Source organism: Schistocerca piceifrons, chromosome 2 (assembly GCF_021461385.2).
Source record: "Schistocerca piceifrons isolate TAMUIC-IGC-003096 chromosome 2, iqSchPice1.1, whole genome shotgun sequence".
In the NCBI taxonomy this organism is placed as follows: domain Eukaryota; kingdom Metazoa; phylum Arthropoda; class Insecta; order Orthoptera; family Acrididae; genus Schistocerca; species Schistocerca piceifrons.
In genome coordinates this window covers 736,832,224-736,859,401 of record NC_060139.1, presented here as the reverse complement: position 1 = coordinate 736,859,401, position 27,178 = coordinate 736,832,224, and the positions used below count along the sequence as shown (strand labels likewise).

The 27,178-nt window shown below is 42.4% G+C and overlaps 1 protein-coding gene across 2 annotated transcripts in view; it reads right to left on the bottom strand.

Annotated features, from left to right (window-relative positions):
- Nucleotides 1-7,673, bottom strand: part of LOC124777498 — a 53,863-nt gene extending 46,190 nt beyond the window's left edge. For both annotated transcript variants that reach the window (XR_007015736.1, XM_047252941.1), the window contains exon 1: nucleotides 7,583-7,673. Coding sequence is in view for 1 of the 2 variants with exons in the window: in XM_047252941.1 (XP_047108897.1) it covers nucleotides 7,583-7,646 (64 nt within the window). In the remaining variant the exon portion in view is untranslated. The remainder of the gene's footprint in view (nucleotides 1-7,582) is intronic.
- Nucleotides 7,674-27,178: the final 19,505 nt, after the last annotated feature.

Below are 27,178 nucleotides of genomic sequence, written 5' to 3'. Positions count from 1 at the left end.
ACGCAACTACCGGAATGGTTTCTCTGAAAGAGCACGACCGATTTCCTCCTCCATCCTTGAAACAATTCGAGCTTGTGCTCCGTCTCTAATGACCTCGATGTCAGCGGGACGTTAAACTCTAACCTTCCTTCCTTCAAAAAAATGTCATAGTGATGATCCCGTACATACAACAAGAAGACTATCAAGGACGTCGAAGATAATGAGTGCGTGGATTGTTCTTTTCTTTTGCATCCACCGTAAAATTGTACAACGAAGTTTAATTGGCCATCTCAAGGCCTTCCTACCGACGGGGTAACTGGTTTTTTCCAGGCATATACAAGCCAGCTAACCGGCATGTAGTTCCCCACATTAACCTTTTACGTAATGCAGAGACTGACTACGTAAGTCACTCGGTGCTCTGGAAGGGGCTCTCAACGTTTTCTTTTCCTTTCGCATCTGCCGCCTTGCTCCGAACGCACTCTGGACTCCAAGGTCATCCCTGGCTTCATCCTTGGCCTTGTAAGAAATGATGCTATTTTATATCGTTGCTCTGCTAGTCTGTGGCTAAAATTTTCCTGTGTTATTATATAAGAACCTTTGACATTCTTTGTGCATCATCTGCGTCAGAGTTTCTTAATGTTTTCGGTAAGTGGAATCCTCTTTCATGTTCACTCTTATTTGTGCGGTTTATTATCAATACAACATTCTTTAAATTAATTATCTACTACAAAAATGACAATTATTTCAAACTGTGTTTATTTTCTTCAGAAAATAATTTCAGATTAATCGAAAGTTCGTAAAGTTGCTTCACTTTAAAGTAATATAATCAAACAGTACTTCTAACTTCAAATTTTGGTGAGATCAGTGGTATTGGTTCTCATTTTCGACTTGACAGTAGGATTTATGGGTGAAAGCTGAATTATCATGGGTGGCTCTGAAACAGTTCTCTTACGGTATTTAATTTTTGTCCACGCAAAAAGGTGAGAACACCCTTTAAAGTCAGTACCGCCATTAGACTGTTGTTTATTTACAGTGTTACATTACACTTATACAATTATGATTTTTTCTTCAAAGTGCCATTATCAAGTGTTTTAAGAGTTATAAATTGCCTAAGATGGCACACTGTCGTGAGAACACCGTTTCGCACGCACATATTGTTTCAAATGGTAAAAGTGTCAACATGGCCTTTTGTACCAGTTGAGAATATTCATTTTTTAAACTGCATCAGAATTTCGACAACGGCGTTAATTCAAATTTTTCTTCCTACGGTGAATTAGATGTCTCCTCAATAGAAGTTTCGCATTCTTCCGTTGAATGGTAGGTCGTACATTGACAATAAATCAAAATTTCACGTATACCTAATTTAGATGCTTAACCTGTTCATGCTGATGAGCAGCTTCATTCAAACTATTTAGGTCTTTGCTATTCCAGATCCTTCCTCGTAAAAAGGCTTTCATTCTTGGGAAACAATGACACTTATTAGAGCGCGTACAAATTTTTCAAAATTCTTCTTCTTAAAAGTAAGATTTATCAGAGAATAGTAAATGTATTTATTTGTCCGCCTTGAAGGGTTAAAATAAGTTCATCGATCTTTCTAAAATGTCGCAAATAAGCAATTTGTAGCTGTCGGTGTCCCATTCGTACATACTAGCCAGATAAAAAAATGGAAATGTCGTGTGGCTAGGGCCTCCCGTCGGGTAGACCGTTCGCCTAGCAGATGGGAGCAATGGTTAGTTGCTACTCTATTTTTTAAAGTTTTTATTGTTCTTTTCTAATTTATTTTCTTGAAAGTTGTGAAAAAACGTACGTTTTGGAGGACACTTGAGTGAACACATTTCAAGAAATGCTGATCTGTATGACTGGAAGCAGATGAGTAATGAAATGTAGTTTGAGAGGATGAGTGAGGGTAGTCAGGGGAAATGCATGGCCTCAATAAAAGATGTCGCCAGCCGACCTAAGAACTTCTTGTAAAGTTGCGCCCTCAGCGCGGCGGCTTAGTGGACAAGACAGTTCGGCAGAGACGGTTCAAATTCCGTCAGATTATTCTAATTCCGTAAATTTACCGGAAGTACTTGAGCTCAACGCCGAGATGTTTGCTTACAGACACAAAGCAAGACTTGATTTACCATCCTTTGCGAATCCGTCTCTAGTGACACAGACTTCGAACGGGATTTTCAACTTTCTTTCTGCAAATCTGTAGATATGTCGTCGTGTACATCAGCGCAATATTAGTCACATACACAACATAAGGCAAGTAGTAGGACTTAGTGTATAATTTGTGTCACTCTGGTCCTGTTCTCTCCTGTTACTTAAACTAAAACACACAGAATAGCGTCCATGATGCTAAATACTACAGGATCTGTGGTACAAAATTTTATGCCCTAACAATTTTCGCTTGACATCTACGGTTTCATTAAAATTGTACTATATATCGACGCTACAACCAGCTGTGAAGAATTACGACCACAGATAACAATAAATAATACTCATGCTCTTTTTTATCGATGATTTCAACTTCCGTCATTGGAGCCTTTTTCCAGATAATCTGAATGTCTCTGTTAAAAGTGGAGTGCTTCATTCATCTTCCTAAGGCTCTGCACGGCGAAGTCATGTCATGTGCAGGTAATCTTTGGTCTTGTCTCTCTTTTTACTTGGTTTGCATTCCTGGAATATTTGGAAATAGTTGTTTGTATCGTTGAAGGAAAGGCAGTCTATCTCGGTAAATAATAACATCGACAGACCGACTGACCGACTGTTTTGCTACGTTTCTGGTGCTATGGAATATTTTCAGTAGTTTTTTTTTTTTAGGTTTCTCTCACATCGGAGCAAGGATGGCTTGGTTATTAACGGATTTGACTTGGTTAATTTAAGGGATGTGGTGCCTTTCCTGCCGCCTTCCCGTTATCCCTGGCACATAATATGTGTACCACAACTGCCTGCGTGTAGTGGAAGTGAGCGAATCGTGCAACCGAGGCAAGACTCGGGCACCAGCCCAGCATTCACCTAGTGGGATGTGGGAAACCGCCTAAAAATTCCATCCACAGTCACTCGGGAAGTTCGTATATTTTCGTCACGTCGAGCATCACACTCTTTTCGGCTGGTCTAACGGAGTAACAATCTCCATTTGCTTTGCGACGTCTCATGTGACTCAGGCCTACAGTTCAGTCTTCTGTGGAGACATGTAGCCTAAGGTTTTGGATGTTTTAATGCAGGAGAAATACAGATGGATGTACAATCGTACTCATGAATACTTACGTCTTCAAACAGTCTGTCCCCGCATTAAAACCGCACCGGTAATGTTAAAAAATATTGAGAGAAGAATGTTAGATGTGCTGAATTTTAGATATAATTTGTATTTAGCTTTTAGGTTTAGTTGCTCGAGTCCATTCCCTTTTTTCCGGGAAGAGAAATTGTCACAACTACGGGTAAATAATCCAGGTCGATTCGAATAGTGATTGTGGAGAAGTTCATAACAGATATGTGATCATAAGGGTAAGAAGAGTCTATTGCCATCAACTGAGCATCAATGTTCGTGATAAATCGAAACCCCTCTGCTGTCTTCCATGAATTTACTCTGACAAGCGGCATTGCACTACTGTTGACGGCGATCCGTCCGTTGGATGTGGACGACAAGTTTGGCGGTCTCCTTGATGCTACTCGAAAGAAGCAGCTATTGTCGTTTTCAGAATTGTCTTCATTTCGATAGTCATCCATTTCAATACAAATATAACACTGTCTTGCACAAGGATTCATCCGCGTAACAACAATGAGGAAAGAGTGAAGACCCTACCTATTTAAGCACTTTCTAGGAATATCCAGAAAATATGTTGCAGCATTTACTTTCGAAGATAAATGCAATACCTAATTATAAATTAACTACAGGGTGTCGAAGCACCTCTTATACCATCCGTTTTATCATCTTCTCATTACGAAACCTCTTGAGGTCAGACAGTGGAAGTAGACGTAGAAAAAGACTTTTATTCCGGGAAAACAACGTTTAACTCTTGATCCGATGACCTCGAATTACTTTTCCATCGGGACCATACAATAAAACGCGCTAAAACTGTCGAGGTTCTTGTGAATGCTCCAAGGTAATTCCCTCCAAATTCTTCGGATAGTTTGGTTAATTCTCCGTTCATAATTAGAGTGTCGCTAGAACCTTAATTCACGAATAAAAATATGTGTAACTTACTGAAATATTTAAATTATTTATAAGTTATATAAGCGATTTGCTCCTGCTCTCTATTGCGTTTGAAGGACGAAGTGGAACTCTCAGCTCTATGACTGCGCAACACTATGACATTTATAACCTCTTTGAGCAACAGCACAGTATTACGAAACAGCTGCAAGAGAAGAAAAACTTGATTTGCAATTTAAAAAACGATAACGAGGACAGTGATGACGATTGACACAGTCCGATGAGCAAAGGCGTCAACACTGGAGTAGCTGAAATGCCAGCTATAAAAAGAGGTGTGCGACTCAAATTTTAAATCGGGATACAGTGAATTTATAACAAATATTGAGCAATGTACTTTAGACAATGATGTAGTTTGTTACTCCCCTTCGCATTCTTGCACATGGTGTGTGTCTTGGTCTGTTTGGTATAATACGTCATTTCAATAGGCCAACATGAATCAAGGAATCGATAGCACATCTGTGTTTAATTCTGTGTTAAAACGGAAATAATAGCTACAATTTTATATAATTTGCTAGGGCTATAGTAAGAAATATTTCTCTAGAAGCAACGTGTATGTAACTTGCGATAAGACTATTATTAATTCTCCTTGATTATTTGACTTCGTATTTTAGTGCCAAAGATGAAAATTTTTTAACGTAACTGTAATATGACTGGATTTTGGAACGTGATAAATGGAATTTATCTGTTCATCGGTATACTCCCAATTATTTTATAGAATTTGATGGTTTGCACGAGAAAATTTCTTACCCTTTTTACCACGAAATCTTTTTTTATGAATAGTGAAAATCTGATGAATAAACCGTCGACTAATCATGTCACAATAATCATATATAAAATAATATCAGTATCAAATCTCAGTTTGTCGGAAAGTCTATTGATATGGGAGCACTATGTGACTCGCGTAAGACTTAAACGGACAATGTAATTCGTGAGATAAACAAGACGTGTGAAAAAACCAACCATAATTATCTCTAGCGGGATAAGCAAAGAGGATCCAACATGCTGCCAAAGATCAGGCTTGGTGTATTCTTGAATGAACCAAACAAACGTTAGTACAGTTGACTGGGGGTTTGCATAATCTGTAGGTGTACTGTATAACTCGACATAGTTTCTACATTAAAAGGTAACCGTAACATCAAACGAGGCTCAGAATAAAAGAAAGCATTACGACATGTAATAAAGTAGAAAGAATGATCGAATAAGGTTAGAAATTTCATTCCGTTGCAGTATATATCCTCATTCGAAGTTTTGTTTTCCGTGGTTTCCGTAAAACACATACTGGGAGATTCCTTCATAGAGACATGAACAATTTGTTGTCCCCTTTTTAAGACAATTCTGTTGTTACTTAAACCGTTAAGACGTAATAAATATATGAAATTTTTAAATTTTCCTGTAAATTGTTCTTAATAAACTGACGCCAACTGTAGAGTAGTAACAATAGACATTGGTACACATGCTTCCAATGTCGGTATAAATTTTATGAGGAAAGTCATTTTCCTAATCAGTCTGTTTTTATTTTCGAAATAATCACTATATTTCATGCTTAGCAATTACCTAAATTCACCACCTCGGTTACGTGCTAGATACTTCTTTTCGCTCAAGTGGGTGAAATTAGCTAACAGTTAAGCATGAAATAAAGTGATTATTTCGAACACAAAAGTAGCTTATGCAGGAAAATGACTTCCTCCAAGAGCAGTCACAGCTTCGTCATTCTAATACTTCCAGCTTCGGTGTCATTCAAAAACAAGTACCATCATCATTTCTTCTAATTTATGAGCGAATCGTGCATATGAAACAGGATCTATAAGTTATTTAGCATAGCGAGTCTGGGAAAAATGTCAAACCTTAATGGAATTGCGCCAAATTTAAACAGAGTCTATAGTCATCCCATCAACAACGGATCTTCCAGAAGTAGAAATCACGTAAAAATGTACAAATAAATAACCCATTAAGTTTCAGGCACGCAGCTGTACAAATTACATTAGTTGCACTGATATTTCTGCCTCATGTCTTCCAGCCATCCTCGGAAGGAACTAAGAGACATTCTTGGTTTTCTCCGTGCATGACGACAAGGTACACGGCTGAAGTAACAGTGTGACAAGTTGGAATTCACGCGGCTGCTTGCCCGAAATTTAATGGATTAGGTAGAAATTGCTACCATTTTGTACTAGTCGAGAAGGAAGCAGCTTCATAAAGCTAGTAACGGTATGAATGGTGCCTAAGTTTAAGAGACAATATTCGTCGTTGAGGATCTTTATGGTTACAATGCTGTTTCTCGAAGAATTCCAACCGTTTTCCACGATTCCAGAGAATCATGTGTAGGCGTTCCTGAAGCCACGGCCTCCTTATCGGCAGGAGTAGAGCTGTGTTCTACCAAAACTATTGCTCAGTAGTTTTGGTACACTACATATATGACGTAGCAGATGGTAGGATTGTTGGTGGATGGTAGGAAAGGAACATAAATGAATGTGTGAGGGAGGAAGTGAGAGCGGGCGAATTGCCTCTTGTTTTCTTGTTTGTTTGGTTGTTTGCTTTGCTCATAATTAGAACGAAACATCATTCAGCGTAGTTCATTTTACATTTTTACAGAAGATAAATTGTATTTTATAAGTAATAAAAATAGTTGTTAGGGTAACTTAGACGCTTCTATGCAACACAAATGATAACTTTTGATGCAAGTATAGTTTACACGCACGAACATTATATATATAAAAATATTGCTTTTTGTACTCAATAGAACGTTCTTCATCATGATGAAAAGAAAAGAGTTTTCTGTCATTATTTATAAATGCTAAAGTTGTTTATGAGTAACACAGATATGTTTTATATAAGTTCTACGAAGTATTGAAGCGATGTTCGATACATTTTTTGTTTTGCGGGTGTTGTGTTTTACCTTTTTGTTGAGGATATTTCGTTCTCTGGCGCTATATCCTAAGTCTATGTTGTGTAGAACATCCGTCTGTTTCACGTCACAAATCAACAATTTTCGAATAAAACATTAATTAAACAGTAACAATTTCAGTTCTGATATAAATACTGTTTTCTCTTGAATAACATGCAGGAGGATATCTGCGGAGAAGTAAAATATTCCATAGGTTATCCAGCCCTTAATATATCCTCACTCAGTTTCTAGACGGTTCACCACTTCTGGTTTTTAGCGGACTCTAGTAACACATCGCATACGTAAAGAAAGCGGTCGTTATGACGTGACGCCCGATAGGTAGGCAACACACCTAACTTACAAGTAACGCGGCTACGACCTTAACTGACCAAAGCTACTACGAAAACTTCCGAAGTCCACGCTTAATTGTGATAGTCTACGGTAGCCTACGGTAGTTTTACAGCTCTAGGCAGGACTAATTAACGTCGCCGCTTAGCTACACTGTATGGTGGAGATGTACTCACGTAGTGCAGCCGAGACGGCGGCAATCGCGACTGCGAGAAAGCAAGAGACCTGCAGGAGAGCCATGGCTGCAGCGAGCGGCGCTGTTGTGGGGTCGCGCGCACCGCCGGCTTATATCGCGGGCCCCAAGGCCGACGCGGCCACGCCCCGCCCCGCGCGGCTCGAGGCGTCCCCATCATTTGCGATGCCGCCTCCTCCAGCGGCGCGCATCATCCTTCGCGACAGGCGGCCGACACTCCTACCGGACGTGGCAACGTCCTGGACGCGGCCGCTTTTGCAGTCATGCCCTGCTGCGGCTTCCGCAATAGAAAGTGTTCTTCCGTGAGACCCGCCACTCCGTAGGCAAGGGCATCCAGAAATAATTTATACACGAGTAGTGTCTGCTCTGCTCCGCGAGTTAGCGACAGGTCTATACACCGTATACGAAATATGGAATGTGAAGGTGAAGGGTGCACGGTAAACTAGTGACTTCCAGGCACACAGGGTATTGTGGAAATGCGAAAGCTGAAGGTTTCTGCCGGCCCGGGACTCGAAGTCGGATTTACCACTTCTCACGAGCGGTTGGCTTATCCGCTTCAGATATCCGGACAAGGTCACTGACCGACTCATATTTCCATGTTATCGCACGCTGCAATGCAGCAGCGTCCCTAAGCCATTAATCCCCTTCTCGCAAATTATTGCTTCCCATCGGAGCTCGTACGAAGGAAATGCCACGGAACTGTCACACTATCAGGTAAATGTATAATTACACTACTGGCCATTAAAATTGCTACACCACGAAGATGACGTGCTACAGACGCGAAATTTAACCGACAGATGTGATATGCAAATGATTAGCTTTTCAGAGCATTCACACAACGCGCTGACATCATGAAAGTTTCCAACCGATTTCTCATACTCAAACAGCAGTTGACCGGCGTTGCCTGGTGAAACATTGTTGTGATGCCTCGTGTAAGAAGGAGAAATGCGTACCATCACGTTTCCGACTTTGATAAAGGTCGGATTGTAGCCTATCGCTATTGCGGTTTATCGTATCGCGACATTGCAGCTCGCGTTGGTCGAGATCCAATGACTGTTAGCAGAATATGGAATCGGTGGGTTCAGGAGGGTAATACGGAACGCCGTGATGGATCCCAACGGCCTTGTATCACCAGCAGTCGAGATGACAGGCATCTTATCCGCATGGCTGTAACGGATCGTGCAGCCACGTCTCGATCCCTGAGTCAACAGATGGGGACGTTTGCAAGACAACAACCATCTGCACCAACAGTTCGACGACGTTTGCAGCAGCATGGATCATCAGCTCGAAGACCATGGCTGCGGTTATCCTTGACGCTGAATCCCAGAGGGGACCGCCTGCGATGGTGTACTCAACGACGAACCTGGGTGCACGAATGGCAAAACGTAATTTTTTTCGGATGAATCCAGGTTCTGTTTACAGCAACATGATAGTCGCATCCCTGTTTGGCGACAACGCGGTGAACGCACATAGGAAGCGTGTATTCGTCATCGCCATACTGGCGTATCACCCGGCGTCATGGTAAGGGCTGCCATTGGTTACACATCTCGGTCACCTCTTGTTCGTATTGTCGGCACTTTGAACAGTGGACGTTACATTTCAGATGTGTTACGACCCGTGGCTCTACCCTTCATTCGATCCCTGCGAAACCCTACATTTCAGCAGGATAATGCACGACCGCATGTCGCAGGTCCTGTACGGACCTTTCTGGATACAGAAAATGTTCGACTGCTGCCCTGGCCCGCACATTCTCCAGATCTCTCACCAACTGAAAACGCCTGGTCAATGGTGACCGAGCAACTGGGTCGTCACAAAACGCCAGTCACTACTCTTGATGAACTGTGGTATCGTGTAGAAGCTGCATGGGCAGCTCTACCTGTACACGCCATCCAATCTCTGTTTGACTCAATGCCCAGGCGTATCAAGGCCGTTATTACGGCCAGAGGTGGTTGTTCTGGGTACTGATTTCTCAGGATCTATGCACCCAAATTGCGTGAAAAAGTAATCACATGTCAGTTCTAGTATAATATATTTGTCCAATGAATACCCGTTTATCATATCAATTTCTTCTTGGTGTAGCAATTTTAATGGCCAGTAGTGTATATACCAGTTGTGACTGTTCTACACAGAGATTTATTTCAGTGCGGATGCGCTAATATCGTTCCAATTCCTGCATGAATTAATTATTTGTGAGTACGGGATTAACTGACGAGGAACACAGCAGTGCAACGTGCAATAAGCTGGAAATTTGGCTCTGTCAGACAACGTGTTCGGATGGCTGAAGTGGTTAAGTCAATCTCTCGTCAGAAGCGGTAAATCGGGATTCGAGTCCCGGTCCGACACTAATTTTCAGATTTCGCCATTTCATTTCCACAATGTCCTGTGCGGCTGGAAGTCACTAGTTTGGACTACCCCAAGAGCGTGTTACAGGGCGGTTAATGTTTACGATGTGCAGGCTGAACCAAACCTCCACCGATATGAATCTTCCTGGCAGATTAAAGCCACTTAAAAGGGCCCTCATTAGGTTCCCGGTGTCGCACATAGTTTTAATCTGACATGAAGTTTCGTATCAGCGTACTCTCTGCTGCAGAGTGAAATATTAATACTAGAAACGTATTCCACCCTTTGGCTAAGCCATGTATCTGCATTTTTCTTTCTTACAGGCGTGCTAGTCCGTTATCTACTAAGAGAATTTCTGTGAAGTCTGGAAAGTAGGAGATGAGGTAGTCACGAAATTGAAGCTGTATGGGTGGTGTTTGGGTAGCTCAGTCGGCAGAGCACTTACCAGCGGAAGAAAAAGGCCCAGAGTTCGAGTCCTGGACCGGTACATTTAATCCGTCAGGAAATTTCATATAATGGCACATTCCGCTGCAGAGTGAAAAATTCTTCCTTGGAAACATCCCAGAGCATGTGGCTAACACATGTGTCCCCGATATGCTTCCTTCCAGGAATGCTAGGCCTGCAAGTTTCCCAGTTGAACTGTGAAGTACGGAAGATAGGAGATCGGCGACTGGCGGAAACTAATCTGTGAGAACGTGTCGTGGGTCGTGCATGAGTAGACCATTTGGCTGGACTGAACAGTTACTCGTCCATATGGCATAACCCCGAGTAGTCGTTTCAACGTCACCAATCAGTGGCGATGAATATTGGGGTTGGATTGCCTGTTGAAAGTTTGCGTGTCCCCGTCCCACTCCCTCCCCCCTTCCAGCTCAGAGATGCCTTGTAATCAATAAAGGACAGACTATGTCCTCCAAAGGACTCAGTGTGTTAACATTCATTTGGCGTCACGCATCCTGCACATCCTCCTGATACTACACTTACTGATGATGATGGTCTTTTTTCTTCGACAAATACTAGCGAATTTGGGTGCTCTGTTCGTTCAGAAATGCTTGTCAAGATCAAACGTGAAACGCTGACCCTTCCCCAGGGTCTGGGAGACCTTGACGTAGTCCATGTTCATGAGAGGGCGGTCGCGCTGTTTGTAAGCACGTTGCTCAAATTACGGCACCACCGTTCGCACAGTCTGACGGGTTTGTTAGAGGAACTGGCGCTGCTCTCCGTAACGTCGCCTGTGCACCACACCACGCCCCCCCCCCCCCCCCTCCTCCACAGAAACACTCTTCTACATCGGCTGCATTGGTGTCGTTTATCTAGACCTCAGTTAGGCCTGTCTCACCCTACCAGCGACTCCACCGGCGACGGCACGGACGGTGTATCGTATCATGCAGCGTGGACGCAGAAATTACATGGTAGAGAGAAAACGTAATGTGACTAAAGATTCAGCATGTTATGCTGACACCATATCATTACTATATGGTTTATTACGGTTGACGGCAAGCACATGAAAATATCAGAGCTACACCCGATCCATATGACGGATTCTCCACTGTGCACGGGCTGTAGAGTCCAAGAGAACGATGAACACCGTCTTAGCCGTGGCGCGTCGGCGGCAGGGTGACGCTCGGTGAAGCAAATGTTGGCGTACTTTCTCCGAGTAACTCCAAATCATATCGAACTAAGGCTCCATTATTTCCTAATGTGACATATTACCCAAGTATAAAAACTAATGCCGTGTCGTGGCTTCACGAGCACACATTGTATTATTTTTCCCAAGACTGCACTAAGAACACTTTGGATTTCTAGCATTTCTTGCAGGAACGACATTGCAAGATCCTTCGATCCTTCGTAGTACAAACCATAGGCAATATTTCTCTAATTATTTATGGAGTGCGCTTCACGAGCCTCCTTGCAGCTGGATCATCACTGGTAGGACAAGCTAAAATTACAGGATGATAAAACAAGGCACATTTCAATGTGGGCTGTATCTTACACAGTACGGGTAGTCACACCTGCATGTTTAAGCAACGGGAGAGGTCTGTGATGACCATTTGCACGGTGCTGCAATATGTGCTTCCCCTTTTTATTTTTTACCTTAACTAAGGAAGGATACACTGCTGCTTTTGTTTCCAGTCCACCACACAATATATTGCCAGTTACTGGTGATGTTATAGATCCCACCCTTCGTTATTCATTTCATGGCTTCCTTACCCACACACTGCACTCATTTTTTCTTTTGCTGCTACCATAGCTATATATTACGCTCTGTCAGTCCCCTCCATACGCTTAGCCGCCAGTTCGATGCAACAATTGCATTCCTCAGTTATCGTTTTCTTTGACAAAAGAAAGGAAAAATTGCACAAGAAACTTATATTTAATTTGACTCAGAAGATGTAATAGTGGCCATCGCAAGGTGGGGCTAGGAAGGAAGGGGAAAAATAAGAAGAAAATAAATCTGGTACAGCACTTGCCAGATAAGGGCAAAGATCGCGGGTTCGCGTTTCGGCCCAGCACACAGTTTTAATCCACCAGGAATTTTCATACCAGTGCACGCTCGGCTCCAGTATCAAAAATTCATTACAGAACTCCACCGAAAAAGAATCGGAAGCTGTTCACGGATATTTTATGAATATTTTGATACAAGAGATCAATGACCTCCGATGGAGCGTTACCGAGCAATGCCATTTCGTTTGATTTCTTACCCCCATGCATGTTCATTAGCTGTGTTGCATTGAATATATCTGCAGAGAAATTCACATGTCAACATTATGCACAGGGCGTCTTATATGATCCAGACTTGCCCCGTTAACTTACGGCACTGGATGTTGGCAACTGTAACACTCATTCCGCTCATCGCCCTCAAGCGCGCTTTCTGTTCTCAGTTGTCACGGCTTTGTTTTTCCAGCATTGATGGTTGTGCATTAACAGTGATACAGAGTGGTATGGATAGGTTTACTGATAGAATGTTGGTATATATGCACGTTCTGTACGTATTCACAGAATGCAATCTACATCGACATCTACAACTACGTGATTACTCTGCTATTCAAAATAAAGTGTCTGGCAGAGGGTTCAATGAACCACCTTCAAGCTATCTCTCTACCGTTCCACTCTCGAAGGACACACGGGAAAAATGAGCACTTAAATTTTTCTGTGCGTGTCCTGATCTCTCTTATTTTATCGTCATGATCATTTCTCCCTGTGTAGGTGGCTGCCAACAGCATGTTTTCGCAATCGGAGGAGAAAACTGGTGATTGAAATTTCATGAGAAGATGCCGTCGCAACGAAAAACGCCTTTGTTTTAACGATTGCCACTCCAATTCACGTATCATGTCTGTGACACTATCTCCCCTATTTCGGGACAATACAAAACGAGCTGCCCTTCTTTGTACTTTTTCGATGTCATCCGTCAGTCCCACCTGATGCAGGTCCCACATTGCACAGCAATACTCAAGAATACGGCGGACAAGTGTGGTGTAAGCAGTCTCTTTAGTAGACCTGTTGCCCCTTCTAAGTGTTCTGCCAATGAATCGCAGTCTTTGGTTTGCTCTACCCACAATATTATCTATGTGATCGTTCCAATTTAGGTTATTTGTACTTGTAATCCCTAAGTATTTACTTGAATTTACAGCCTTCAAATTTGTGTGACTTACTGTGTAATCGAAATTTATCCGATTTCTTTTAGTACTCATGTGAATAACTTCACACTTTTCTTTATTCATGGTCAATTGCCACTTTTCGCACCTTACAGATATCTTATCTAAATCATTTTGTAAGTCGTTTTGCAAACAATCTAAGACGGCTACTCAGCTTGTCTCCTACGTCGTTAATATAGATCAGGAACAACAGAGGGCCTATAACACTTCCTTGGGGAACGCCGGATATTACTACTGTTTTACTCGATGACTTTCCTTCTATTACTACGAACTGTGACCTTTCTGAGAGGAAATCACGAATCCAGTCGCACAACTGAGGCGTTACTCCGTAGGCACGCAGTTTGGTTAGAAGACGCTTGTGAGGAACAGTGGAAGAGCTGAATAACGACGCTATACTGAGCTGTTTCCATAGCGACACTCCCCATGACAATACTTTCGCTTCTGTCTGAGGGTTATCCCATCACTCTCTGATTTGTATTGTACATTTTACTGTCTGCGAATTACAGGCTTTTTAACCGTTGTGAATTTTATTTCACAGAAACATAGGTAATGTGGGAAATGAACGGGATAAATCATAATTGAACTCTTACTACAAAACGAGCCAAGGGAGACTAAGTGTCCCCTACACCGAAATACTCAAAATATCCCTGAACTGCCTCCGAAATTTTGTCGATGAGTCTCTGGTTGACCCAGTACACAGGGTGATTCAGCTGCCCCCACTAATGTTGTTTCATGCACCCCCATATGACAGAACAATGTTGTTGGCAGTTAGCTCTGGAGATGTAAAGCGCATTGTCAAAATGTCCCAGAATAACTGTTAAAGCAAACAAAGACATGTTAGACATACTGTAAAAATGTTTTTTTACGAAACTACTTTGGCGTATTAACGCAGCGAGTCATATATTAATGAAACCTCACACTGTCATGGAGGAGACGGCGCTCTTAATATAGCTTATTAAAAGGAAAATGGTGGAAATAAAAGAAAATGTAAGAGTGGAATTAAAATTCAAGGCGAAAGGATGTCAATGATAAGATTTGCTGATGACATCGCTATCCTCTGTGAAGTGAAGAAGAATTACAGAATCTGTTGAATAGAAAGAACAGTCTAATGAGTACAGAATATGGACTGAGAGTAAATCGAACAAACACAAAAGCTGGGAGAAGTAGCAGAAATAAGAACAGCGAGAAATTTAAACTGAGGATTGATGGTCACGAAGTAGATGAAGTTCAGGAATGCTGTACGCTGGGCAGCAAAATAACTCATAACGGGCGGAGCAAGGAGAACGAAAGAAGCAGACTAGGATTGAAAAAAAGAGCATTCCTGGGCAAGAAAAGTCTACTAGTGTCAAACATAGGCCTTAATTTCAGAAAAAAATTTCTGAGAACGTACATTTGGAGCACATCATTGTATGGTAGTGAAACATGGACTGTGGGAAACCAGAACAGAAGAACATCGAAGCATCTGAGATGTGGTGCTGCAGACGAAAGCTGAAAATTAGATGGACTGATATGGTAGGGAATGAGGAAGTTCTGCGCAGAATCGGAGACTGAAGGAATGTGTGGAAAACACTGACGAGAAGAAGGGACAGATGATAGAACATTTGTTAAGGCATCAAGGAATAACTTCCATGTTGCTAGAGGAAGCTGTAGTGGGTAAAAACTGTAGAAGAAGGCAGAAATTGAAATATGTCCAGCAAGTAATTGAGAACGTAGGTTACAAGTGCATCTCTGAGATGAAGAGATTGGCGCAGAAGCGGCATTTGTGGCGGACCACATCAAACCAGGTTGTAGACCTCGTAGAATGACGGTAATAATGAAAAAAAATGACCAGTTGCACTAGTTAAAGTTCCATCAAAACCTCATTATCTGCAACTGTCTAGCAGGTATTATAGTGAGATCACTATATCCTGCAAGGCGTATGAAATAACCTTTATGAAATAGAGTTTTGACGTCTGTTGTCAGGCTGGTGTGCCTATGGCATTTCCCTTTTGTTCTTCAACCTATTAGACTATTTCATACAGCATGCAGGATCATTCTTTTGTAAGCCAGGCTATGGAAAAGCTGACAGCTTTTGGAACTGTTCTGACTATAATGCCTGCTACACAGTTACAAATAAAGAGCTTTTCATGCAACTTTAACTCAAGCAAATGACCATTTGCATTCATTATTACCGCCATCCTGCGAGATTACTATCAACAACTTAGCATGCTGACTACGTACATTGTCTTGGTGTTTATACTAAAAAAAATTGTTTGACTATAGTTAATAAAGCTTTCCAATGCGGATTTACCGCTATTTTTTACGTTTTGCACGTAGTGAAGATGGTTGTAGAGGGCAACCGAAATTAGTTACCGTGATTTAATTGTAACAGGAAAATTTCGGTCAAGGCACCAAAAGTTTTAAACTTTGAAAAAAATTATGTTATAAAATTGTAGGTTAATCGTTTCATTGGGTTATATACAGAAAACTGTTACTACCACGTTTCCCGTTTTGATGTCTCCTGTTAACTTCGTTGTTCCTGGTGGTGAAGAACAGTTTATAAGGCATCGTTTCTGAACCATTTGCGAAAGATTAAGTAGTATAAACTGAATAAACTTAAAAGGACTTCTAAAACATATATGATTACACCACTAATTACACGAAGAAATTGAAGACACTTGGGCAGGTTTGGCAAACGTAAGGTATATCTTGGTCCAAAAATATCTTGTAATTCATGGCCAATCCTCACTTGTATTTTTACAGTATGATTTCGTTTGCTAAGAGTCATTCAAAGCTCTAAGAGGGAAGTTACATCGATTACATTGCTGTCGCCGTGTGGATACCATTCCTTAAACAGACGTATACCGGGTTGTGTAAACCGACATCGATAGGGGAGGCTAAAGAATCCTTCAAAAAAAAATATTGTCGATTATATCGGGCCCTCTGTGAGGCTATTGATGAACGATGCTGCAGTCTTTAGCAAGCTTGCAGAGCCAGAAGACTGTTGCTAAATGCAGGAAGACGAGCAGAAGAACCGCGGCTGGTACGGGGACTGGCAGTTTAACCCCGAACATAAATAAGTGTAACAAATGGTTCAAATGGCTCTGAGAACTATGGGACTTAACATCTATGGTCATCAGTCCCCTAACTTAGAACTCCTTAAACCTAACTAACCTAAGGACATCACACAACACCCAGCCATCACGAGGCAGAGAAAATCCCTGACCCCGCCGGGAATCGAACCCGGGAACCCGGGTGTTGTTTGTTGATGATGATGACGACGACCGCGATGAGAGAAGGGAGATGGTGAAACCTGGTGCCAGCACGTAGCCTGTTCCTCTCGAATATTGCGAACGGTCAACCGAGCTTAACGGACCCATCCGACTGACGGATAACCGTCAGCAGTGTCACATGCATTCACTTCATGAGACACTGTGGAAAGGTTTGGAATCTAAGCCAAGACAGCGGCGCAGATACTGATGAACGGAAACTTCTTGCCATACCTCTCTTCCCCATTCGGGTCAAATACTGGCAGTGAAAATTTCATCCACCACCATCAGTATCTGAACCAGCTATTTCTGCGTCGACCGTCACCGCAAAGGCGAGCATTAGCGACCACGGCTACGGAGGCAGGTTGTCTCGTGGTAATGAAATGGTTCTGGTGTGACCGTTGGCGTGTTTTAATCTACTGACAACGATCTGCTGAGTGTTTTCATACATGGAGCCATCGTTCCACTTTTGCCATCCGAGCTAGCAGATGGTATCCAAACTTCACGCACTTTGTTGGCAGCATAAGTTTCCCACTGTGACAGTTATTTCCTCGAGTGGAGTAGGTTCGTCTGTTTCTGGACATAATGATGGCCATAAATCTCAGTGGCAGCAGGTCTTCTAAGGTTAAATGCTTCTAGTTTCCAGTCTAGTCTTATTAAACATGCATGGTTACCTTCCATTCAGAAAGTGGGTACACTCATCGACTGTTATGTGTCTTATAAATTATAGAGTGCAACAATCAGTCGTCCTTTTTTAGATTTTATTACGCAAATCCAGATTTCGGCTACTGGCCTAAATATGGATTTGCGTAATAAAATCTAAAAAAGGTCGACTGATTGCTGCACTCTATAATGTATAAAAAAAAGCATGGTCCCAAACTTACATTTGTTGGGCTAATACGAGTATGTCTTCTAAAGTGAAGTTCAGTCCTGTTGATCACTAGCATAATCATTCGATCTAGTTGAATGCCGATATTTCTCTATGTATGATGTTTCTATTTAGAACTAGTTGAGTACCAAGCATACTCCAGTCTGTATTTCCTCCAATTCTGTTAGTCCGCCTCCATCTTCTGCCTCTCACTCTCTATTTCCTTCTCACCATTTTCTGCCATCTCCTCCTCTCCCCACTCTCTGACCATCTCCTCCACCCTCCCACCCTCTGTCGATCTCCTCCTGCCCCTCTCTCTGTCCATCTCCTTCTCCTCCCTTTCTCTGTCCATCTCCATCTCCTCCCTTTCTCTGTCCATCTCCTTCTCCTCCCTTTCTCTGTCCATCTCCTTCTGCTCCCTTTCTCTGTCCATCTACTTTTGCCCCCACTGTCCATCTGCTACTTCCCCTCTGTCCATCTTCTCCCCTGCCCCGCTCTTCTAACTTCTCCTGCCCCTCGCCCCTTCCGAGTCCATCTCTTCGTCGCTCTCCTCTCTCTCCACTGCCTCCTCTTTCCTCTCTCTGTCCATATCCTCCTTCCCCCTCCACACGCATGCATGTCCGACAGAACATTGTATCATTTCTTCAAACAAAACAAGCACTGCAATATCGTACCAACAGAAGGTTACTGGTTCTCAACCCACAGTATATCTTTGTAGTTACTACATAATACGTGTATCGAAGTTTGGTTGAAATCGGTCCAGTGGTCTATAGGAGCTTTATACCAACGGCTTTATCCGCATACGCACATGTCACTTATATTTCTCACATATCTGTGCGGATATTTCACCTCTTTCTCTAGCGTACTTCCCTCTAGAGCTTTATTTTTACGCAGCTCAAAGTTTATGGTGTCATATTTCCTGAACTACATGTCGTAGAATGATACAATTTTGCAGGTACATTCAGTGGAATTTGTAGACACTGTCTACGAAAAGTGTTCGAATAGAGACAACGATAAAGAAATAATAAATTAATACATCATATACAATGCTTCAGTTTTGCACGCATCTCTATATTTACCAGGTCAAATCTCTTGAACTGTGTGTCGTATAACGATATATTTTTGTAGGTATATTCCGTGGTATACGTGATCAATGACTTCAAAATGTGTTGCGAATGAAGTTATTAGTAAATAAGTAATAAATGAAAAGGTCATGCCTGATGCGGCAGTTTTACTGCACGAACAGCGAAAATGTAGTAAGTATTAAACTTCTTTCGTTTCATCATTTTGTGGGGGAGGGGGCGGGGATGTCAGCGAAAAAAGTCTCATAATGGATTGAAAGTGTATGTGAAGTTCGTTGCGAGTCACCAAGAGCTCTCGTTCTCATATAATGGATGAATATAATCAGACTATTTGCGCGTCATGAGCTATACCCCCCTTTCACGCCAACCCCCATCCATTTAACAGGATCTTACACCACAATGGTTCTTTCCAGACAATAAGTGGTATGTGTACCAAGTCTGACTGAAATCGATTCAGTGGTTTAGAAGGATATGTGGAACGTATATGCATAGTATATGTATTGTTTCCGGCTTATCTAGTTGCCTGAATGCAAAAATTCCTTCATAGGACACAATGGTGCAACAACGCGCTTACTGTAATGAATGCAATGAACTCGGATATATGACGAGGTGAGGTTAAAAGTCTATGAAAATTTATTGATGCAGAAACAATGCAATTTATAAGATGTTCCAGCTCTAAGAGCATTGCACATTATAGATCCTTCTAAGAAAGTTTGTTTCTTTACTTGTCCATATCCAGTTCTCACAATAGTTAACATACTTTTATATCAAGAGGTGTTGTGACGGAAATTGTGCTTCAAAGTTTTTTGATGTGGCACGAAGATTCAATATGAATTCGTAAACGATCCTGAATAGCACTAATTTTCAAAGCGCTTGTTTGCATATCACTTTTATCTTGGGGAAAGAGATGAACGAAGTACGACATAATAGAAACTGAAATCTTTAATTGCACTCAGTGCGTACCAGAGCAGTCAGTTTTATCGCGAAGTAAGGGAGAAAGTGTCACGTGTATTGTAACGCTACACTCTCCTCCTACACACTTTTTACCATTTAATTAGTATCATTACATGTCAACTCTGAGCTCCTGAGTGAAATATGATTGAATGACGCTTCCACAATCTATTACAGATATTGTCTCCGCCATTCAAGGGAGCGGTGTAAGAAATCATTATGACTCAGTGGCTCAAATGGTTCAAATGGCTCTGAGCACTATGGGACTTAACTTCTGAGGTCATCAGTCCCCTAGAACTTAGAACTACTTAAGCCTAACTAGCCTAAGGACATCACACACATCCATGCACGAGGCAGGATTCGAACCTGCGACCGTAGCGGTCGCGCGGTTCCAGACTGTAGCGCCTAGAACCGCTAGGCCACCCCGGCCGGCTATGACTCAGTGTCAAAAACTTAATTGTACTGCAGAAAGTAAAGCTCTTGTGAATTTCAGCTATTTGCGGAATTTTATCATTCTTTGCCTTATTATTATTATTATTGTTATTATCATATGCATCAATTACAGTAATACACATTTAGCAAAACAAAGAAATATATATAAAAATGAACATGTGGAATTATATACAGAACAAGTTTTAAAGCGGATCAGACTACACTCGGATGTTGATGGACTCGATCCAACGGAGTGCCTCGTGGGATGCTTGATGGAGTTTGTCAATGCCACCAGGGAAGCGTCTGACTGGACATTCATTCTCAGTGTGGCTCATTGTTTGGTTGTCACCACAGTCACACACACTGTCACTTGAAAAGCCCCACTTGTGATTGTTGTATTTGCAACTACCCTCTTCACTACGATATCTGTTTAAATGCACCCACACCTCCCTTGGTTGGTGGAAGCCTGGAACTGGAACTGTTGGATTGTCTACAAGTTCGTGGTTTCGGGTTCTTGTAGCTTACCACTCACGTTTCCACTCTGCGTCCTGGTCGAATCCTGTGGATAGCAGCCGGCCGTGGTGGCCGAGCGGTTCTAGGCGCTTCAGTCTGGAACCGCGTGACCACTACGGTCGCAGCTTCGAAACCTGGCTCGGGCATGGATGTGTGTGATCCTTAGGTTACTTAGGTTTAAGTATTTCTAAGTTCTAGGGGACTGATGACCTCAGATGTTAAGTCCCATAGTGCTCAGAGCCACTTTTTGTGGATGGCATTTGGACTCCCATTTCATATGCTGGTCTTCTAGATTTGAGGCGTTTCCTGGGCAGTGATAGCAAATCGACATGAAGAGGGATCGAGTTGTTTTCAGAATCTTGCTGACATAGGTTGTAAAGAGAAGTCTTTCGACGGAGGTCTGGTGGACAGATGTTTGAAAGCACTGGTAGCCAGCAAGTAGGTGTAGACCGGACTGTACCACTAATCACTCTCATAACTGAGTTCAGTTGGACGTCTACTTTCACTACGTAGGCGCTTCGGAAGCAAACTGGTGCACAGTATTCTGCTGCAGAGTATACCAGTGCAAGGGATGCTCCTCGGAGAACTGATGTGGTTGCCCCCCATGTACTGCCAGCCAGGTTTCTCACAAGGTTCACTCGTGTTTGTATCTTCTTGGCCAAGTTGGAAGGGTGTTTTTTGTATGTTAAAGTTCTGTCCAGAGTGACTCCCAGGTATTTTGGGCTTTCGTTGTATCTGACTGTGCCAACATTGCATTGAGGCTTAACGTAGAACAGAACGTTGTTTTCTGTCACCAAATTTCTCCCCTATCTAACAACGACTGCCTAATGATTCAGTTTCGTGAAGGCAACGGGTATTTAATCAAATCAAGATACTACATCTACATCTACATGGATACTTTGCAAGTCACATTTAAGCGCATGGCAGAGGATTCATCGGACCACCTTCACAATTTTCTGTTATTCCAATCATGTATAGCGAGCGGAAAGAAAGAACACCTGTATCTTTCCATACAAATTCTTACTTCCCTTTTTTTCGTGGTGATCGTTCCTTCCTATGTAGGTCGGTGTGAACAAAGTATTTTCACAATAGGAGGAGAAAGTTTGTATTTGTAATTTCGTGAGAAGATTACGCCGCAACGCAAAACGCCTTTGTTTTCATGATGTTCACCCCAAATCCTGTACCATTTCAGTGACACTCTCTCCCCTATCTCGCGATAATACAAAACGTATAGCGCTTCTTTGAACTTTTTCGATGTACTCCGACAATCCTATCTGGCAAGGGACCCACACCGCGCAGCAGTATTCTAAAAGAGGACAGACAAGCGTAGTGTAGGCAGTCTCCTTAGTAGATGTGTTACATTTTGTAAGTGTCCTGCAATCTTTGGTTAGCCTTCCCCACAACATTTTCTGTGTGTCCCTTCCAACTTAACTAGACAAAGAAGGAGAATTTTACATCAACTCATTTATCCTAAATCCTACATTTTTATGATATTACTGTTCTCTTGCTGTCGTCAGTGTGATGCGACCTTGTTTGGTGAAGATTCTAAAACATTTAAGAATTTCAGACCGGTCTGAGCAAGACAGCATTACAATATGATTACGTAGTTGGGATGGTAATCATCAAAACAAAGGGCTTTTTTGTTGCGGCGAGACCTTTACGCGAAATTGAAACCAGCAGCCTTTTGTTATGAATATTAAAATATTTTATTTTCGCCAACCTGCATAGCAAGAAAAGACCATCATAATAAAATAAGAGAAATCAGAAATCGTACAGAAAGATTTAAGAGTTAATTTTTCCAACACGCTGTTAGAGAGTCGAACGGTAGAGAAATAATATTAAGGTGGTTTGAAGAACCCCCTACCAGGCATTTAAGCATGAATTGCAGATGTAAATGTAGATGTTTAAAATTTCCACTGAATGTACTGAAGAAATGTGCCCTTGAGTCATGTCAGCAACTAGAAACAGATAAAGCGGGAAAACCAACGACGGTTGCATAGCCATAATACATGTCGAGCCATGCAAGTCACAGTGACTTGCAGAAAAGCGGAGAGTGCTGAACTGCTGAGTCAACGTATTACACACTCCACCCAAAGAAGAAGAATTTCCTGTCACTTTGAGCCCCTTGGTGGTGAGGTTGGTTCTCCCTCGGTGATACTCCCACATTACTGTTATTATTATTATTATTATTAATACTTCCGCGTGTGTGATGCAATTGCTTCTTTATTTTTCTGTTCTGATTGGATATTCTGTGAAACTACAAATGTTCTCTGTAGGTTTAGTACTTTCAAAGAAACGAAGAGAAAGCAGATTTCAAAGAGAACATTGCTGTGAACTCCAAACAGCCCTTTTACATGTCATAACCGTACTGACCCATACAACATTTTCACGCAGAAAACAGCAAACAATATTGTCGTCATTAGGTACAAGGATCTAACGCTCTATCAGCTTCCCCACGGAAGCAACATTGGACAGTTACAGTTATGCTTTTGCTGTGCTCCGTAGCTTTGGTGTTACTTTTAATTAACGTTTACGCCCGTTTTGCTGCTGGATGACAGCAAACAGTAAGAACTAAATCGGAGTTTTGGTTGATACTCTATCGACTTATAACGTTTGGTATCGATCTGAGTGTCTGACATTTGATGGTTTGGTGTCAGGCACAACTCACGTAACTTTTGCTGTTTCGGGAGGCTGGAGCTTCACTCGAACAAAATTTCGAATAAAGAACTTCTGCTGGCTCGTAGCCATAAGTAGAGTAATTACAATGAGCGCAAAAGCTCTCAGGAAATATGGGAGTGAAAAAAAAGTTAGCAGAACATATGTTAGCATTATTCCTCTGCCCTTGTCCACTTTTGGTTGCGCACGAGCATTGTTGTACTTTTAATTATATCGCCTCACCATCCTGATGTATAATTCTCTCCATAACGATACGCAGTGAGAGAAACCCCCGTTGGCCTCACGAAGTTATGGACAGCGTATTTCCAGTTATTTACCTACGTACATCTCTCACATTCTTGCTTGCTTCTGTAAGTTTATTATTTCAGATTTATACTTACGCGTGGTAAAATCATATCGATCTACTATTGTTTTGAAACTCTCTGGCGAAATCATAATGACGAATCTTTAATTTCCAGGACTGTATGTATGAGATTCTATAGTAATACTAAATTAATCGTTGGAAGTAACCATCACACAAACACACCAAAGTGAAATCCAGAATTTTAAATAGTTTCCTCAGCAACTTTATCTAATGTCTATCTGCTGTCTGCAAGAAGTTTGTAAAACACATCGGAAATTGTAGCGAGCTGAAACTGGTCATATGCAGTTCGATATATAAACAAGGAAGGGATTCTATTTGTGTTTATCTGCTCTGCATAGTAACTAACAGTTCTTGATAAAACTTTACGTAGTTTTCGTGTTAGATTTCTTAGTGTTTTCTTGATCGTTTAGAACAGAAAGCGCCCTAAAACCGTCTTTTGTTTGTTTCGCGGCCGTTAGCCACTAGTCACTTGAATCAGCAGTTGTCTTGTGACAGCCAGAGCGAGAGCACCAGCAGCAGCGAGTACTGTTTGTATAAAGCGTTTTTGTACTTATTTGCTGCGCTTAGCTTTTAAATAGTTTTTCTGGGAAAACCTAGCGTAGTTTTCGCGTCTCGTATTTCAGTGAGTGTTTCTTGATTATCAGAGTAGCTCATCAGAAGATTATCTTGGGGATTTGTCACCGTATAGAGTAGGGTAAACATAGTCATGTGTAGGGACTGTGGTTGTTGTGAGCGGACGCAAGGAGAATTGGCCACTCTTCGGGGGCAGGTGGAGGCTTTGTCTGTTAGGCTCATCGAGCTCGAGGCGCAGGCGTCGGCTCGTAGTGGCGTTGGGGCAACTGTGGTGAGACCTATGCCTACTTCGGTGGCTTTGGAATCACATGGAACCCCTGATGTCGCTGCGTCTTCCGGCAGTGAGCATCTTACCGGTCAGCCATCACTCCAGGGTGAATGGCGGACAGTGGTGGGCTCGCGCGTGCCTGGCCGAAAGGCGAAGGTGGGATCTGGCCGCGTGGCAGCTGCCTTACCCCTTTCCAACAGGTACGGGGTGCTTCCTAGTGGTGATGACATCGTCTCCGAGCCACCACAGGATGCCTCGCCTGTTGGGCCAGTGGCCGATTCTCCGGCAAGGTCCCGACAGTCACAGAGGGCGGGCCTATTAGTTATAGGGAGCTCCAACGTTAGGCGGGTTATGGAGCCCCTCAGGAAAATAGCGGGTAGGTCGGGGAAGAATGCCAGTGTGCACTCGGTGTGCTTGCCGGGGGGTCTCGTCCGTAATGTGGAGGAGGCCCTTCCGGCAGCTATTGAACGCACTGGGTGTGACCGGCTGCAGATAGTAGCACATGTCGGAACGAATGACGCCTGCCGCTTGGGTTCTGAGGCCATCCTTGGTTCCTTCCGGCGGCTGGCTGATTTGGTGAAGACAACCAGCATCGCACGCGGAGTGCAAGCTGAGCTTAATATCTGCAGCATAGTGCCCAGAGTCGATCGCGGTCCTCTGGTTTGGAGCCGTGTGGAGGGTCTAAACCAGAGGCTCAGACGACTCTGCGACTATAATGGTTGCAAATTCATCGACCTCCGTTATTGGGTGGAGAACTGTAGGGCCCCCCTAGACAGGTCAGGCGTGCACTACACACCGGAAGCAGCTACTAGGGTAGCAGAGTACGTGTGGCGTGCACACGGGGGTTTTTTTAGGTTAGAGGGACCCCCCCTTGGGCGAAACGATAAAATACCTGACGGCTTACCAGAGAGGACATTATCATCGTTGATAAAGAACGTCCGTCCTCAGAGACCAAAAACAGGAAAAGTTAACGTAATATTGGTAAACTGCAGGAGTATCCAGGGCAAGGTTCCTGAATTAGTATCTCTTATTGAAGGAAATAGTGCGCATATAGTATTAGGAACGGAAAGTTTGTTAAAACCGGAAGTGAACAGTAACGAAATCGTAGACACAGAATGGAATATATACCGCAAGGATAGGATAAACGCCAATGGTGGAGGAGTATTTATAGCAGTAAAGAATTCAATAATATCCAGCGAAGTTATTAGCGAATGCGAATGTGAAATAATCTGGGTTAAGCTATCAAAGGTGGGTCAGATATGATAGTCGGATGCTTCTATAGACCACCTGCATCAGCAACCGTAGTAGTTGAGCGCGTCAGAGAGAACCTGCAGAACGTCGTGAAGAAGTTTCGTGATCATACTATTGTAATAGGGGGAGACTTCAATCTACCAGGTATAGAATGGGATAGTCACACAATCAGAACTGGAGCCAGGGACAGAGACTCTTGTGACATTATCCTGACTGCCTTGTCCGAGAATTACTTCGAGCAGATAGTTAGAGAACCAACTCGTGAAGCTAACGTTTTAGACCTCATAGCAACAAATAGACCGGAACTTTTCGACTCCGTGAATGTAGAAGAGGGTATCAGTGATCATAAGTCAGTGGTTGCATCAATGACTACAAGTGTAATAAGAAATGCCAAGAAAGGAAGGAAAATATATTTGCTTAACAAGAGTGATTGGGCACAAATGGCAGAATATCTGAGTGACCACCATCAAACGTTCATTTCTGAGGAAGAGGATGTGGAACAAAAATGGAAAAAATTCAGAAACATCGTCCAGTACGCCTTAGATAAGTTCGTACCGACTAAGGTCCAAAGCGAGGGGAAAGATCCACCGTGGTATAACAATCATGTACGAAAGGTACTACGGAAACAAAGAAAGCTTCATCATAGGTTTAAGAGTAGTCGAATCATAGCTGATAAGGAAAAGCTGAACGAAGCGAAAAAGAGCGTAAAGAGAGCAATGAGAGAAGCATTCAACGAATTCGAACATAAAACATTGGCAAACAATCTAAACAAGAACCCTAAAAAGTTTTGGTCATATGTAAAATCGGTAAGCGGATCTAAATCCCCTATTCAGTCACTCGTTGACCACGATGGCACCGAAACAGAGGACGACCGAAGAAAGGCAGAAATACTGAATTCAGTGTTCCGAAACTGTTTCACTGCGGAAAATCGTAACACGGTCCCTGCTTCAGCCGTCGCACGGACGCCAAAATGGAAAATATTGAAATAAACGATATCGGAATTGAAAAACAACTGCTATCACTTAGTAGCGGAATAGCATCCGGACCAGACGAGATACCCTTAAGATTCTACAGTGATTATGCTAAAGAACTTGCCCCCTTTCTATCAGCAATTTATCGTAGATCGCTGGAAGAACGTAAAGTACCTAGCGACTGGAAGAAAGCGCAGGTCGTTCCCATTTTCAAGAAGGGTCATAAATCAGATGCGAATAATTATAGACCTATTTCGCTTACGTCAATCTGTTGTAGAATAATGGAACATGTTTTGTGTTCTCGTATTATGACGTTCTTAGATAATACAAATCTCCTTCATCATAACCAACATGGATTCCGCAAACAGAGATCATGTGAAACTCAGCTC